Source organism: Pseudochaenichthys georgianus, chromosome 15 (genome assembly GCF_902827115.2).
Source record: "Pseudochaenichthys georgianus chromosome 15, fPseGeo1.2, whole genome shotgun sequence".
NCBI classification, from domain to species: Eukaryota; Metazoa; Chordata; class Actinopteri; order Perciformes; family Channichthyidae; genus Pseudochaenichthys; species Pseudochaenichthys georgianus.
The window spans coordinates 12,649,592-12,666,209 of record NC_047517.1 but is presented as its reverse complement, the minus strand read 5'-3'; the positions used below and the strand labels follow the sequence as shown (position 1 = coordinate 12,666,209).

Sequence of the window (16,618 nt, the reverse complement as noted above, 5' to 3'; positions counted from 1 at the left end):
CCACAGGGATTAGACCATTCATCTCCCGAAGCCCCTGTGTAGGTGTCACACACGGCGCTAATGAGGAGAGGATGGAACAAGGGAGAGTCGACGAGCGTGGAGGGAGGAAAGTATAAATAGATTTTCTTTTTTGGACGGCAGAGGAGAGGCAACAGTTATCGATAATTCCTGTTGTGGAATCAGAGTATTGATGAATAGGGGATTTTTATTCCCGGAACGTGGGTATTTTCGGGGGTTTAAAGAAAAGACAAATAATTAGCGCTTGTAGCTTTTCATGGAGGGAGAGGGTTAAGACATGGGGGATCAAAAACTCTTTCCATAACACAAATCAATTAACACCATCCTGAGACATTGACGGTCAAACCTGTAAAACCACACAGCGGGGGCATTATCTGCCTCGCTGTGTGTGTGTGTCTTCTATGTGTAGTTCAGCAGACCAGATATCTCTCTGCTTCCCCAGTTACTCAAACAAGGGGATGGCTGCTAGGCAACCAAGCCACATCACATCACATCATGCAAGCCTGGAGAGAGCGAGAGACATAGGGAGATAGAAAAAGGAGAGGGAGATAGGAGGAGGAGGCAGAAAACTATGCTGGCAGTATTACATAAGCCGGCAGCCCAGTCCCACTGCTTACATTAATGTGGTTAGGCACTCGGAAGTGATGTCCATTAGTCACAAGTGACAAGGCAGGTGAAGACGCGACATCCGACAGTGATTTTTTTAAAAGCCATTGTTGTTTTTAATGGAGAGCGTTGAGTCAAAATAACACAAAAACAACACACGCACGCACACACACACACACACACACACACACACACACACACACACACACACACACACACACACACACACACACACACACACACACACACACACACACACACACACACACACACACACACACACACACACACACACACACACACACACACACACACACACACACACTAGGAGCGGATGAGTCGCCTACTGTACCGCACAGACAGAACAAACAGGGACTGATAACACCCCAGGGGGATGGTAAAACAAACACACGCATGGTAGCATAAAACATGGTAGTATAAAGACAGCACACACATACAAAATAAAGACATATGGAATGATATGTGATTGCCCCTGCTAGGAAACACATGAGCTCTCATTGGAAGAGGCGAGGGTGTGTACATGAAAGCGGCATCAATCAACATGATCATCAAAAATGCATCAAAGGTTAAAATAAAGATGAAGTGGAGCGGCTGATGTTACTGACAGCAAACATTATCTATGTATCGCCTTTCCACATGTAACACACAACATATAATCTATCTCGAGATGGAACCAGCACATTTCTGCGATTTATGACCCATCAATTTGATAACCAATTATTCTTATACATATTAGTAATCTGTCACTAATTGAGAGCTATCACTTCTGTTCTTATAACTCCATAGGAGATGTACATTGTTACAGTACTTACACTTTAACATTATTCTCTATACACAGTGCTTTCTGCACAAACAGCATTGATTTACAATATTAATGTTTCTGTATTCATGTAAATGTGTTTTAAAAAATAATTTGATGCACTTTTTATCTGATAACTTATCAATAATTGATGCTAGGAATGCTTATTTGAAGTATTATGTGGATGAAAGGACAACATATTAAAATGGATGACAATGACAGTCATTCAGAGCAAAAACATTGTCGCAGAAAGCGAAAAAGTAATATTACATAATTTGATTTAGAAAATATACTTTCTTGCTTAAAAAGGGAATACTGGCCTGTTTCCCAAAATGTCAAACATCTTTCCACCCAGCACAGCTATATATAATTATAGCAACAGCAAAATGCCTTAACCCCAACCCTCGCCCAGGCTCATCAAAGCTCCCTGGGGATGATGGTGAAGGGCCGGATGGGGCAGGACGCCTCCAGCTCCAGGGCTGTCAGGAAGCAGTCGGGGGCCTGGCTGGAGCCCCGGGACTGCAGGGCCTCGCCCAGGCCGCTCCACGCCTCGTGGGAGGTGTTGTGGGCCTGGACCGCGTCACGCAGGACCTTCTCTCCGAGGTGGACACGCCCGGTTCTCACCAGCAGACGGCCCTGGATGGACAGGCAGATAAAAGAGAAGGGATATATATATATAGTTTAGTATAGTAAGGCTTGTACATTAAATCCAAAGTATTCATGGGAAAGGGAGATTTTTGTCAGTGGTCTAAATGTGTATATTAACTGTTTTTTTTATATGAATATAACCCCACTACAGGTTTTAATTTTTTCCGCAACCCATAATGGTGACCTTACAATTGTCCCCAATATTACATTTTTTATGGGATAAGATCAAGTAAGCAGATGGTGGCCCTTTACAAAACATCTAAATGTTAGATTATAATGTCTGATGTGCTGTGCACTAGTTTATTAGGACAAAAAACAACAACAAACTGTACTACACTTTACTACAAACACATTCAACTAGGATTGTACAATTGAAGGGAGAAAATCCACAAATCGGGAGATTAGGTGCAGTCCTCTGCTTGAAGATGATATAGTATTTTGGGAGTTGTACACACAGATACCCCCACAGTAATGAAATCTGATGCTGTGTTTAACCTGCTCGGGTTAAAAGAGAGACTGATGGTCAAAAAGACCATTTAGGTACAATCAAGTGAACTTTACATCACTGCTGATTTGCCAAAATAAACCCTCTCTTTTTTAGGTTGGTATAACATGTCTTTCTCAGAATGGTGAGGAACACCCCCATCAATATTACACATTTACATCTGCATTAATATAACATAACAATTGCCTAAAGCCTGTTATAGAACACAAATATTTGCCCTGATGTAAGTTATGAACTATCGTATCATTAAGTTGAAATTGTTCACCTAAAAATAATAAAGTGGTCCTATTATGCTCATTGTCAGGTTCATATTTAGATGTTTTGTCTGTACTCTGACAAGTTAACATGCTTTAATGTTCATTTTAATGTATTTTAAAATTGTATACATTTATTTTAAAATGTCACATTTTAAAATAAACTGGAATCATTAGTTCTATTGGAAAGCAAACACATACAATGATTTACAAATTGTTGTTGGGTTTAAATGACTATACACAGTTTGTGCTAAATTGCATAAAACATTCCAAGACATTGGTATGTTCCTTTTCAGAACATGTGATTCCAAAGTCTTCATTTGCACTGGCGTGTTGGGCATACACAGGGCCGCCCCTGGCCAACTTGGGGCCCCAAGCGACATTCTGAGATGAGGCCCCCCCCCCCCCCCAACCGACAGGAGTGAAACTATTTTTTTTGGAAACAAAGTAGGCTGCTTTGCAAATATAATTCCTGTTTATTATTATTATCAACACAGTTACTTTTTTATACAGTGAGGTAAAAGGTAAATGTGCATGTATGTCGTTCAGTATGCGTTAACAGGTGAATACGTCTGCATTTCCTGCCAAATACTAGCCTCAAAAAGATTCAAATATAATTAATGCAAATAAACTACTTCTACTAATATTAATAATCATAATCAATTCAATAATATAAATACTATATTATTTTATTATAATATAGTTGTAATATAGTCAAGACAAAACATGCTTATGACATGCTCAAAAACTGATATTTCTTAAATCTGTATTCTAGTTCCCTCTGTCAGCAATGTATCAACAACTACACACACATTTCTATCAGTATTTCTCTGTGTTGTGGTTGACGTGATGATGACTGTTAGGAGTTAAGGGGAGAGGCTGAGCATCACCATGAAATGTGCAAATTGACATAAAAATGAATAAAAGGGGAAAAAATGCTCCATGTTTTTTAGGCTGTAAACTTTAACTGTTATGTAAGCCAACTAGACAGACAGTGTATCTCTCTTCCTCCTGTACATTAGTAGATAAAAGGCATCACATACTTGAATGAATGGTAAATAAAGAATGCTGGAAATAACTGCATCTCCATAGCCTGTATGCTCTGCAGAGACTGCCTTCTTCATGTCGTGAATTGCAGCTGATGTTTTAATATGGCAATTGGCAATTTGACTTATACAACATTCGCAAGTTGTACATTTGACTCATACAATAACCCACCTTCGAGTGATGCTCTAGTTTCATCATGTTTTGTTTTTTTCCCCTCTTGCTTGCGCTGGACTGAAACTGTCTTTTCACCGACATCTCTTCACCTGCACTAGTGGCCGTATCAAAGCCGTGATTGGTCAGATGTCGATTCATTGCAATGGTGTCGGGTTACAGACGTGCTCCCCTTGTCACCTCTCACTCTCACTCTCGCGGGGGGTGCGTGCGGAGAACTGAGCGGAGAACTGCGCACAGCAGCTGAGGCCCTCTGGGCGGGGCCCCCTGCACAAGGCGGGGCCCCATGCAGCCTGCGTGATTGGCCTGTAGGGAGGGGCGGCCCTGGGCATCCACTGCCCAGGGCTATGCCAGGAAGAGTGCTGGGTTTGCATGCAATCTCCACACTCACTGGTTTATACTGTATGATCGTATATACTGTACATATATGTATGTGTGCGGAGAAAAAGCTGAGGTAGGAAGAAACGAGAAGCATATAACTGGCATTTCATGGATATTTGAGTTGAATAATAAACCCGATGTATAGGACAAATAAGAGTCCGCTGTCTTGGCGTGTCTAAAAGAAGTATATGTGAGACAGAGAACGATATCATGGATGATATTTGTTGTCACTATGTTAAAGGACATGCAGAACTTAGTGTGAATGTACAAGTGTGCTCTGTGTCTGGAGCTCTGCTCAGTTGGGGGTTCGGTGTTTTTAAGAGCCCGACAGAAACTGTCACGCAACTGACCAACAGCATGAAGTCAAATCTGCCTCACACACTAACACACACACAAATATGCAAGTGATAGTGTCACATGCACACTCAAGGTGACAACAGGCAGACTCTCTTGCACAATATCATCCCCTCACTTACTTTGCACGCACCCACACACACACGCACCCACACACGCACACGCATACACACTTTGCTGGCCTGAGGTCAGGCAGACGAGTCTTGTTATGCAGTCTCTGCTCACAACTCCAGATTAATTGGGCTGAATTTCACATAGCTGTCTAGGGGCTCTGATGCAACTTTCAATAAAAGCACACACACTCTTTTTCTCCTTTCCTCTGTTCTCCTTTTCCTCACTGCTGCTCAGAGGAAAACACAGAGGAAGATCGAAACTCTTGGGTATGGAGGAAACCTGTCACAGGATGTGCAAACAGGGTTATGAGAGTGTGTGTGTGTGTGTGTGTGTGTGTGTGTGTGTGTGTGTGTGTGTGTGTGTGCTTCTATATGAGTGTGTGTACGCATGCACAAGAGCGTGTGGGTGTAGGCCCGAAGGTGCATGATCTATTTTTCGCCGCTGGTTTGGCCACGAGCTTCCACATCTTACTGTCTCAGCTCGATGGCAAGCCATTTGAGTATTTATTCCATATCCTTGATATCAGACGGCAGCCGCCTACACTAGTTGGCTCTTTGATTTCATTTGTTAGATATATGGTCACACTAGTTTGGCACTCTGCTTTACTAGTTAAAGACAAAATTATACTAGTCACCCTTTTTCAGCATCTAGTCGCACTTTTGTCCGACTAGTTACCACATAAGCCTTACTAGTGACGGCAGGAGCAGCACTTGTAGCACCAAAGTACCAACTTGTAAGCTTTTTGATGAACTAGTGGCCCTCTGACCGTACTAGTGACACTAAAAGTCTCACTACTGTATATACTGTGGTATGATATTAACATACCAAACAAGACAAGCTGACAGGAAAACCAAAATACCACAATAGAGACACATTTGCCAAAACAAAACAACAAAAAGCTGGTTACATCATTTGGTTAACCTAGTTTAGCAGGTCGTAACAGCCTGGCCCTTGTTGCAATGGTCTCTTTTGATCTTTACATGAACAGAGATATATATTAAGACATTTTGATTAAGGTGTGTTAAGGTGTGTTTGATTAAGGTGTGTTAAAGCTAACACACCTTAATCACACACTTAAACACACCTCATATCTTAAACTGCACTGTAACTTTTATCCATGTACTTTTTCTTGTAATGTTTAATTGAACTATTTATATTTTAGACTGCACTGTAACTTTTATCCATGTATTTTTTCTTAATGTTTATTTGATTAGCTTTTCTTTTTTAATGCTTAATGTCTTTCATTTTTTTTGTTTTTGTTTTGTTTTGTAAAGCACTTTGAATTGCCTTGCGTTGAAAAGTGCTCTATAAATAAACTTGCCTTGCCTTGCCTAATCAACTTAATATGACCAGAAAGGAGGTAACTGAACAAATGTGTGCCCAAGAACATTTAGTTTGCTTTCGAGTGTGTTCTGGCATTACACTGACAAAACTGGTATCTATTGGTTTTGCTTTAATTACTCCAAGCCATCTGTCTCCAGCTCTACCTCAGCTAATCCCATGGTGCTTGGGAGCGCAGGTTCGTTTTTTGTCGAGCCATTAACGCACAACTGAACTGAGCAGAGCCAAACCCAACGAGTGGGAAGTGAAGTTTTATCCTTCTTTCAAGCTAAATGGAAGCAAACGTTTGAAACACCTCAAAAATACACCCAATGTAATTAATTTAGATAGATGAGAACGAGGAAGGCTTCCTGAACCTCACAAACACACCCAACAGAGATTAGATTATGAAATGGATTAGCATTGGGGAAAATGAGTTTTTCTTCTTCAGTGTCATTTGATATTTTCCATATTTCATACTGTGAAAGATGAAAAAGGGTGTGCTATTTGTAATATCCTAACGTACTAACTACAGCAAAGTTGCCACCACAGAGATGTAGTCATGGGTCAAATATTTATTAGATAACTTCTTTATTACCGAAACGTTTTAATGCCTCAAGCGAGAAATTATTAGCATTAGTTTGCATATAAATACAGGTTGCAAACCAGCTAATGTATAAAGCCACACACTGATTAAAACCATAAATTGATGATTAGATTTGGATCGAAACTGATCTAACCAGATATTGACCTGACTGCTGGTTAGCTAGATACATCCATGATACATACATGTATACATCATACATGAGATAAACACAAATGGAATTAGTGACAAAATGGTCACATCAATAAGATCCGAGAAATGAATGTCTTGAAGACAGTATAGAGACCGCTGAACTCTAAATTTAGAGTAGCAATCTGCTGTTAACAGCCATGTTGACTACAGAGCTGAAGAGCTGTTAGTGACCAGAAAAACAGAAGAATACAAATCAAGTTTTAAATAGTTTTGGTTTAGATACAAGGTTAGTTCAGTCAGACAACTCACGTGTTCCTTTAACATGTTTATTAGAAGCAGCATATAGTTGAATTTGGCGACTAGGCTCGGGCATCATCATTCCATAGATATACAAAGCACGATGAGTGATGATTAAATAACTAACCCCCGAGCCTACAGGTGGAAGCTGGGGTGGAAGCTGGGGTGGTGGTGGGGCAGCAAGCAGCAGCGACGTAGAGGTAGCTGCAGCAATAGCAGCAGCAAGCAATGCATGGAGAGAGATCTGGCAGGTTAAATAGAGCGGCATATAAGGAGACTCTGTTTGGTTGGTTGTAGAGTGGCAAGGGGGTGTTATGTATGAATTAGAGCCGGGACTCGATTAAAAAAATTAATCTAATTAATTAGAGGCTTTGTAATTAATTAATCGAAATTAATCGCATTTTTAATCAAATATACATATTTGACCTGAGAACAGTGAGAAGCAATTTTCACATGGATTTTACTCCAAGTGGTCTACAGTCCAAGTGCATGACATTAAGGATGTTGGGAGATGGCCCTGTGGGCCATCTAAGCTAATTTACAGATGGCCCTGAGCCCAATAGAGATTGCCCTGAAAAATGCACGCGGACGAAATGGCACGAAGGGTTTGGGGGGCCTCCGTCCCCCTAGAAATTTTAGATTTTTGCAGGTCTTAGATGCTGTCTGGTGCATTCTCTAGACTGAATTATAAGATGAACCACCACAATATTATATTGTACAATTTCAATTTTATTTTTAATTTTATTTCACTTGTTTGTTTGTTCTTGTTTGTGTTTGCTCGCTTGCATGCCCTGCATAGCTATAAGAAATACTTAAGTTGTTGGTCAAAACACTTTCCATCTGATGAAGGCAAATGAACATTCTCTTTACCCCTTTCCAAACATAACAAACTAATCTCTTCTCATCCTGCACTGGTCCGCCGTAACCTCCGTTCCCTCTCCCCTTCTACCTTTGCCTCATCGGTGCTCCGACTCGTTCCAACTCCTGCCTCCAAACTCTGCTGCAGAAACTCTCCTCTCTACTCTCTCATCCTCTCTGGACTCTCTCTGTCCTCTCACATCTCGGCAGGCTCGTCAGTCCCCTCCTGCTCCCTGGCTAAATGACGCACTGCGTGCTAATAGAACCGTCCTTAGGGCAGCTGAGCGGAAACGGTGGAAATCCAAACACCGTGACGACCTCCTAACCTATCTGGCTCTCCTCTCCTCTTTCTCTGCTTCGATCTCTCAGGCAAAAAGCACTTTCTTTCAAGATAAGATCCAATCTTCTTATTCCAATCCTAAAAAACTATTTTCCATCTTCTCCACCCTCTTGGACCCCCCCAAAGCCCCTTCCCCCTCCTCCCTTCTGTCAAGCGACTTTGTTAATCACTTTGAAAAAAAGGTTGACGATATTCGCTCTTCTTTTTCTGACTCACCTCTACTCACCGCTGGATCACCTGAGCCACCTTCAACCGGCACACTAACCTCCTTTTCCCCTCTCTCGCCAAGTGAGGTTCTTACCCTCTTTTCTTCTGCCCGCCCTACCACCTGTCCTCTGGACCCTATCCCTTCAAACCTCCTTCAGACTATCGCTCCTGATATTCTACCATTTCTCACCCATTTCATCAACACTTCTCTAACTTGTGGTCACTTTCCAAACAGTCTCAAGGAGGCAAGAGTAAACCCTCTCCTAAAGAAACCCACTCTCGACCCGTCTGACGTTATAAACTACAGGCCTGTCTCTCTCCTCCCGTTCCTGTCTAAAACACTTGAACGCGCTGTCTTTAAACAACTCTCCCGTTATCTCCATCAGAACAACCTTCTGGATCCGCACCAGTCTGGTTTCAAGGCAGGTCACTCCACAGAAACTGCTCTCATTGCTGTCACTGAGGAACTGCACACTGCTAAAGCAGCCTCCCTCTCCTCTGTCATCATCCTTTTGGACCTGTCTGCTGCATTCGACACGGTGAACCATCAGATCCTCCTTCGCACTCTCCAAGAACTTAGAGTATCAGGCTCTGCACTTTCCCTCCTCACCTCATACCTCAAAGACCGCACCTACAGGGTAACTTGGAGAGGGTCCGAGTCTGACCCTTGTCAATTAACTACAGGGGTCCCTCAGGGCTCTGTTCTTGGTCCCCTCCTCTTCTCCCTGTACACAAACTTGCTCGGATCTGTCATTAGCCCGCATGGTTTTTTATACCACTGCTACGCTGACGACACCCAATTAATTCTGTCCTTTCCCCGCTCAGAGACCCAGGTCGTCGCACGCATCTCTGCTTGTTTAGCTGACATCTCTTAGTGGATGTTCGCTCATCATCTCAAGCTCAACCTTGACAAAACTGAACTGCTTTTCCTTCCGGGAAAAGATTGTCCCTCTCTTGACCTGACAATCAACATCGGCACCTCTGTTGTCTCCCCGAACCAGACTGCAAGGAATTTGGGTGTGACCCTGGATAACAACCTGTCCTTCACTGCAAATATCGCTGCTACAACCCGCTGCTGCAGATACACGCTTTACAACATCAGGAAGATACGCCCCCAGCTGACCCAGAAATCGACGCAGGTTCTGGTCCAGGCTCTCGTCACCTCACGCCTAGACTACTGCAACTCCCTCCTGGCTGGTCTACCTGCATGTGCCATCCGACCTCTGCAGCTCATCCAGAATGCAGCGGCTCGTCTGGTCTTCAACCTTCCAAAATTTTCCCACACCACTCCGCTCCTCCGCTCCCTTCACTGGCTTCCGGTAACTGCTAGAATCCACTTCAAGACACTGGTACTTGCGTACCATGCTGCGAATGGATCTGGCCCTTCCTACATCCAGGACATGGTTAAACCATACACCCCAGCACGTGCACTTCGCTCTGCATCAGCCAAACGACTCGCTGCACCCTCGCTGCGAGGGGGACCCAAGTTCCCATCAGCAAAAACACGTGGGTTTGCTATCCTGGCTCCAAAATGGTGGAATGAGCTCCCCATTGAAATCAGGACCGCAGAAAGCTTACACACCTTCCGGCACAGACTGAAAACTCATCTCTTTCGACTCCACTTCGAGCGATAGAATGACTAACAAAGAACTGCTAACAGAGCACTTATATACTAATAAAGGACTGGCTTATCTATAGCCAGTTGAGTAGCACTTGAAACGATTGGCTCTTTGAAACCTGATGTTCTTATATGATTCTGTTTTCTTCAAGGTTGTGTCTTCCTGGTCGAATGTACTTATTGTAAGTCGCTTTGGATAAAAGCGTCAGCTAAATGAAATGTAATGTAATGTAATGAAGGCAAATGCCTTCCCAGATGGAAAAAAGTAGAAAACATTACATTCAGTTATAACTGCCAAAACAAACATTATTTACACTATTATGGCCCCTGTTAAAAATGTTTGTAATGTTAACTACTGTAAATTGGTCGAACGAATGCCTCCTCATCCGGAAGCTGACCGAGCAGACCCGAGCAGCAGTCGAGAGGAGCCGAGCGCATCCGCGAAGCACACGTCAGAGTTCCCGTTAGCCGGCAAATCTAAATATCTTCGGTCAAAATAATTTCCCTTTAGAGCAATACCGCTTCAGTTGCGCCACTTATGTGACAGACAAGAAGAGTATGTGACAGACAAGAATAGTCAACTCTAATGTCTAACACTTAATGTGGAGAAAGAGATGTCCTGTATGGGTTGATTGTGCGTTGATCTGTTGGTAATGCCTTGGGGTTCCGGTGGGCATGTAAACAAATGCATAATGCTGCGCTATACTTTGTGGCCTCATCCAGTTGCATAGCGACACTTATTGTGTAGTTGTCTTTTAATAAGCAGGTAGTCATATCATTAGCTAGAACTAGCTGGATCTGATCGATATGGACATAAACGCGAGTGAAGTCTAATCTGACGGGAGAGAGAGATCAGCTGCTGCTGACGAGTCGAGACTCGACACGCAGCTCTGCATAACCACATGCAGCGGTGAGCGGAACAAAACACACACTTCAGGTTAGAATATCACACGTATCTATTTTAATTACCTCTCAAACTACCTAAACTAGTTATAGATATGTTTAGTTTTACTGTCGGGTCACTCATTACTGGATCCGCGAGCTGCATGATACTGGCATAATAGATTGCCCGATCGGGCAACCAGCAGGTGAGGCTTCATTGCCCGAGCTAAATACTAGATGGCCCCGGGCCATCGGGCCATCCTTAATGTCGAGCCCTGTCAGTCGAGTGCAATCCAGTGAGCTGGTTATTTTCTCAGACGTGGATTTACTTATCCTGGCCCTGAAACCAGTCATCTGGTTGAGTGTGGGTTGGGTCAGGGTGTGGTTCCTTGCACTCGGAGTCGGGCTAACGTCCACGTTAGCTGCTACATGCTTTGCATTTAGGTGATACTTTAGGCTTGATGTGCTGCGGTGATATGCAAATTCTTTTTTGCATAATTTGCACACAACCGTGCTCTTATTGATGCTTCCATCCGTCCGTTTTTTAAAACAAAATTTCCCATCCACGGGGCGACCAAAGCGGTCTCATCAGCTTGTTCGTTCATGTTTGACTATTGTTCACCGTGGTTTGTTGTTGTTTGAAGTCCCATGCTGAAGTCATGAACGTTAGTTGGTGCTCCAGTATAATCGGTACGCCTGAAACTCATCCAGTGAGAAACGTTCCGCTGTGCAAAAATAAGTGCGATTAAAATGCGTAAATTTTTTTAAGGCGTACATCTTTTTAACGCGTTAATTTTTGTGTAATTAATTAATCTTAATTAACGCGTTAAAGTCCCGGCCCTAGTATGAATGCAGCATAAGTACTCAAGTTGACTGCCTGAACTAGCTCGCAGGCTTCGCCCCATAAATCGTTATGTAGTTTTAGTTTTAGTGTGTGCATGGCATTGATCATGTCCATTAGATCCATAGTCATGTCATATGGCAACCAGAGGGCATGCTTATGTAATCCGGGAGTCGTCTGTTGAATCCCTGGAGGCTAACATCTACTACACACATTCACACAGTGTAACCCAGTGGAGAAAATAACCAACATCCCACGCTTTTTGAGACAAATATGCAACTGCGTGTGTTAATAATTGCACGTTTTCACTGCTCATAGCCTATGCGGGTTCGGGTCGGGTTGCGGATCTTGTGCCGACGGGTCGGGTCGCGGAACTGATTGGCAATATGTGCGGGTAGCGGGGCGGGTTCGGTATTGCACGTCGCGGGTGCGGGCGGGAGCGGGTCTTGAAAATCAGACCCGTGCAGGACTCTGCTCTACCCAGGCAACACCCTTAGTCTAAACCAAATTGTAAATAGTTTGTTATGCTTTTTGGGGTTTCCCCTTTCCTGTAGTGTGTTATAGATTTGTGTGCATGTAAATGGTCTGCAAAGGCTATAGTCCCAAAGTTCCCTCCAGAGGGAGTTTCTTTCCCACACACTCCTCCCCCCTCCCTGAAACGCCTCGATTGGACTCATATGTTTTCTTCTGTAACATAATGACATCATTGTGTTACACCCGCTCCCCTATTGGCTAGCTCTCCAACACATTGTGCGCGATAGGCTATGGGGCGGGACAACTCTAAGTGCTTGACCAATCACAACAGTCGGCCAGTTAACTAAGGCAAAGGGTGAAAAGAGGTGCTGCAGCACAGGCAGTATGGGAAAAATAAAAACCTTTTTCAACATTAAAGCATTGAATCATGTCACAGCAGAGGCACACAATACATTTATGAAGCTAATAATTAGCATAATAAGGCCCCGTTAAGAAAGGGCATGTCTAACATGGACAATCTCCTCTTTTCTGCTACATGGGTGAAAGGGAAACTCCGGACAATGTGCAGACCTGATTCTTTGGATATTGTACAGAGTTCATCAACTTACCTATTCATGTGGTGTTATAATAGAAATAGCAATGCATCTAGAATACATTCCTGCATTACAGCAGCAATCCTTATCTCTTTACAGACTGATGCAGATCAAAAAAGGCAGGAGGAATGAAAGGAAGGTGGGATATGGGAGACAGAGGAGAGGAAATGGAAGAAAGCAAGGAAGGGAGTGTGACCGAGCGGGGAAGAGCTAAACAGGGAACGGTGAATAGAGATAGAGGGGGATGGAGAGAAAAAAAGAGAGAGGTGTCAAAGAAACAGGAAAAAGTAAGTGAGCTCAGATGAGCCATACATAGCAACGGAGGCACTAGCCAACTCCCAATCATCTCTCCGTTGTCCCCCCCACTTGATTTTTCTCTCGCACGCACGCACGCACGCACGCACGCACGCACGCACGCACGCACGCACGCACGCACGCACGCACGCACGCACGCACGCACGCACGCACACACACACACACACACACACACACACACACACACACACACACACACACACACACACACACACACACACACACACACACACACACATTTCTCTTTATCTTCTCAGTGGTTATCAGAGGTCTTGCTCAATAGAATATATTTCCCTGGTTGCTAGGCAATCCCATAAAGCGGCGAGAACGTGCAAAGTGTTATAAATAATGTATTTGCATTATCTAATCAGCTGACAACCTACCCCATCCACACAGAGAGGAGAGCAGAGGGAGAAAGAGACGGAGAGAAGGGGGGCATTTGATAATTGGAACGTGATTAATTCAATGAGCACAAGTCCTCGTCCTTGAGATTATACATGCATATGTGAAGCTGTGTATGAATATGCTTCTGTTGGAGAGGAACAAATAAGTAAAAGAGTGTGTGTTAAAAGTGTGTGTGTGCATGTGCGTGTGTGACTCAGAGCAGGAGGGATGAGATGTGGAGGATGTTGGGAGTGGGTCAGATTCATTTCATGCCATCGCCGGGAGCAAGGCTGGGCCGTGTTTCAGGACGAGCTACCCATCAGAATGCACACACACGCAACCACATGCCACACATACACACACACACACACACACGTGTCAACCAAACACTTATAGCATAATGAGATTAGCAGCACAGACAGACAAATGTGTAAAAGCTGACATCGCTGATAACTTGATAGATGAAGAGAATAGACGCTATAAATAGAGAGGCATTAAACTATAAATCTGTAGCTAACCATTAGCACACATATCTACACGCACACACACACTCACACACACACACACACACACACACACACACACACACACACACACACACACACACACACACACACACACACACACACACACACACACACACACACACACACACACACACACACACACACATACATACACACACACACACACACACACACACACACACACACACACACACACACACACACACACACACACACACACACACACACACACACACACACACACACACACACACACACACACACACACACACACACACACACACACACACACACACACAGCATGCCAAAGTCCAAACCCTCATCCATCCAAAAATACTCTAAAACCAGCAGCTGACCAGAGCGGTGAGTCACTGTCTGACACACACACACACACACACACACACACACACACACACACACACACACACACACACACACACACACACACACACACACACACACACACACACACACACACACACACACACACACACACACACACACACACACACACACACACACACACACACACACACACACACACACACACACACACACACACACACACACACACACACACACACACACACACACACACACACACACACACACACACACAGTAGATGCTATGTAGAGCTGTGCTGTGAATAAGGGAACATGGTGGTGGTGTGTTATTATCAGCCTGTCCTACTACGAAAAACTACCAAATAGGTCGATTGTTCAGCAGCTTATTACGACCCATAGTCACGTTTTAAAGTGTAGCACCTCTAGTGGTCGCGTAAGAAACAACATGCTCCCGTTGATTGCAAAGGCTCCGGAGGGTCGTTTATTCACAAATAACCCTCTCTGGAAAATCCTAAATTGTGGAATAGTTTGGCCATTAAAATGCTTTTTGATTAGATTTCTAGCGAGAAGTGTATATTGTACTTTTAGAATCTACGTCCAGTGGATGTGTAGGATCTATACTGTAGTTTGATAGATATTACAAAGATGATTTGAGGTCTCGCCAGGAGAACGTGTACTACGTCTTTACGCAGCGTCCATGTAAAGTTGGCGTCAACCCTCACAGGGTGAAAACAGTATTCCCGGTCTCTAAGATTCCATAATAAAACCGGAAGTATTCCCCTCACTGTCAAATGATTTCACAGTGATATCTGCATTCAGGGTTCATACACTTTTTCACCAATGACTTTTCCATGACTTCTCCATGACCTTTACCTAATTTTCCATGACCAAAAAAAATTACCACTGAAAATTGTTTATTTTAACATGGAACAGGAAAATAAGGTCTGCATATGAAACATGTTGTGCCTATCTAAAACAAATCAAATAGTAGGCTTACTAGCTTCTACACGCGAAAGCAACTGTAGTCAGGGATGCAAACTGAGGTATGAAAAAGGTGACAAGGATCCAAGCCCCGACCCCACGGAATATCGGCTTTAAAATGAGGAATATCAGAGGATTTTAGCAGTCAGAACAACTAAAGCAGCAGTGTCTCTGTGCAAGGCTTAGTCTTTCTATCTTTATAGCCAGTGGTGTAAAGCAGAGGTTCTCAATTGTTTTTCAGCCAAGGACCCCTTACAAGATAGAGAATACACCAAGGACCCCCTCATTCTGATTTGTGATTTTGGGCTATAGAAATAAAAATTTACTTGATTTGACATGTATGTCCCTTGGAATAATCTGACGTAGCCTATTTTTTACACTTCTATAGTCTTAGTTATGTGAAACTCTGTGAGTTGGGGGAACATGTCTGTAATGCCATTTTGCACCTGCCTTCTCCAGATCGCTGTTTTGGAACGGAATGCCTGGATTTTGTCGCTTACCTCCAGGATAGAGGCATATCTGCCTTGAACGGACAAACTGAGATCGTTCAATAAGTTGAACACATCTGCGAGGTAGGCGAGCTGTGCGATCCATTCGGGGTCCGAGAAGAGTGCTGCAGTGGTTGGCTTGTCATTCTGGATGAACTCACACAGCTCTGAGCGCAGTTCGTACACCCGCTGTAGCACTTTTCCACGGGAGAGCCAACGCACCTCTGAATGGAACAGCAGGGTGTCCTGTCCTGCGCCCATCTCCCTGCAGAGCTGGCCGAATAAACGGGACTGTGGCTTACACTTGATGTGGTTGACCACAGATACCACCGTGCTGAGAACGGACTGTAGCTCAGGACTCAACGATTTTGACGCCAGAGCCTGCCTGTGCAGCATGCAGTGGGTAGCTATCATCATTGGATTGCGCTCCTTGGCACGAGCAACCACCCCACTATTGCGTCCGGTCATGGCAGCTGCCCGATCCGTGCAAATCG

At 43.8% G+C, this 16,618-nt stretch overlaps 1 protein-coding gene across 2 annotated transcripts in view; it reads right to left on the bottom strand.

Annotated features, from left to right (window-relative positions):
- Positions 1 to 734: 734 nt before the first annotated feature.
- The window catches only part of ttc7a (tetratricopeptide repeat domain 7A), a 132,667-nt gene continuing 116,783 nt past the window's right edge, over positions 735 to 16,618 (bottom strand). For both annotated transcript variants that reach the window (XM_034100786.2, XM_034100788.2), the window contains one exon: positions 735 to 2,080. In XM_034100786.2, the coding sequence (XP_033956677.1) occupies positions 1,862 to 2,080 (219 nt within the window). In that variant the 3' untranslated portion in view covers positions 735 to 1,861. The remainder of the gene's footprint in view (positions 2,081 to 16,618) is intronic.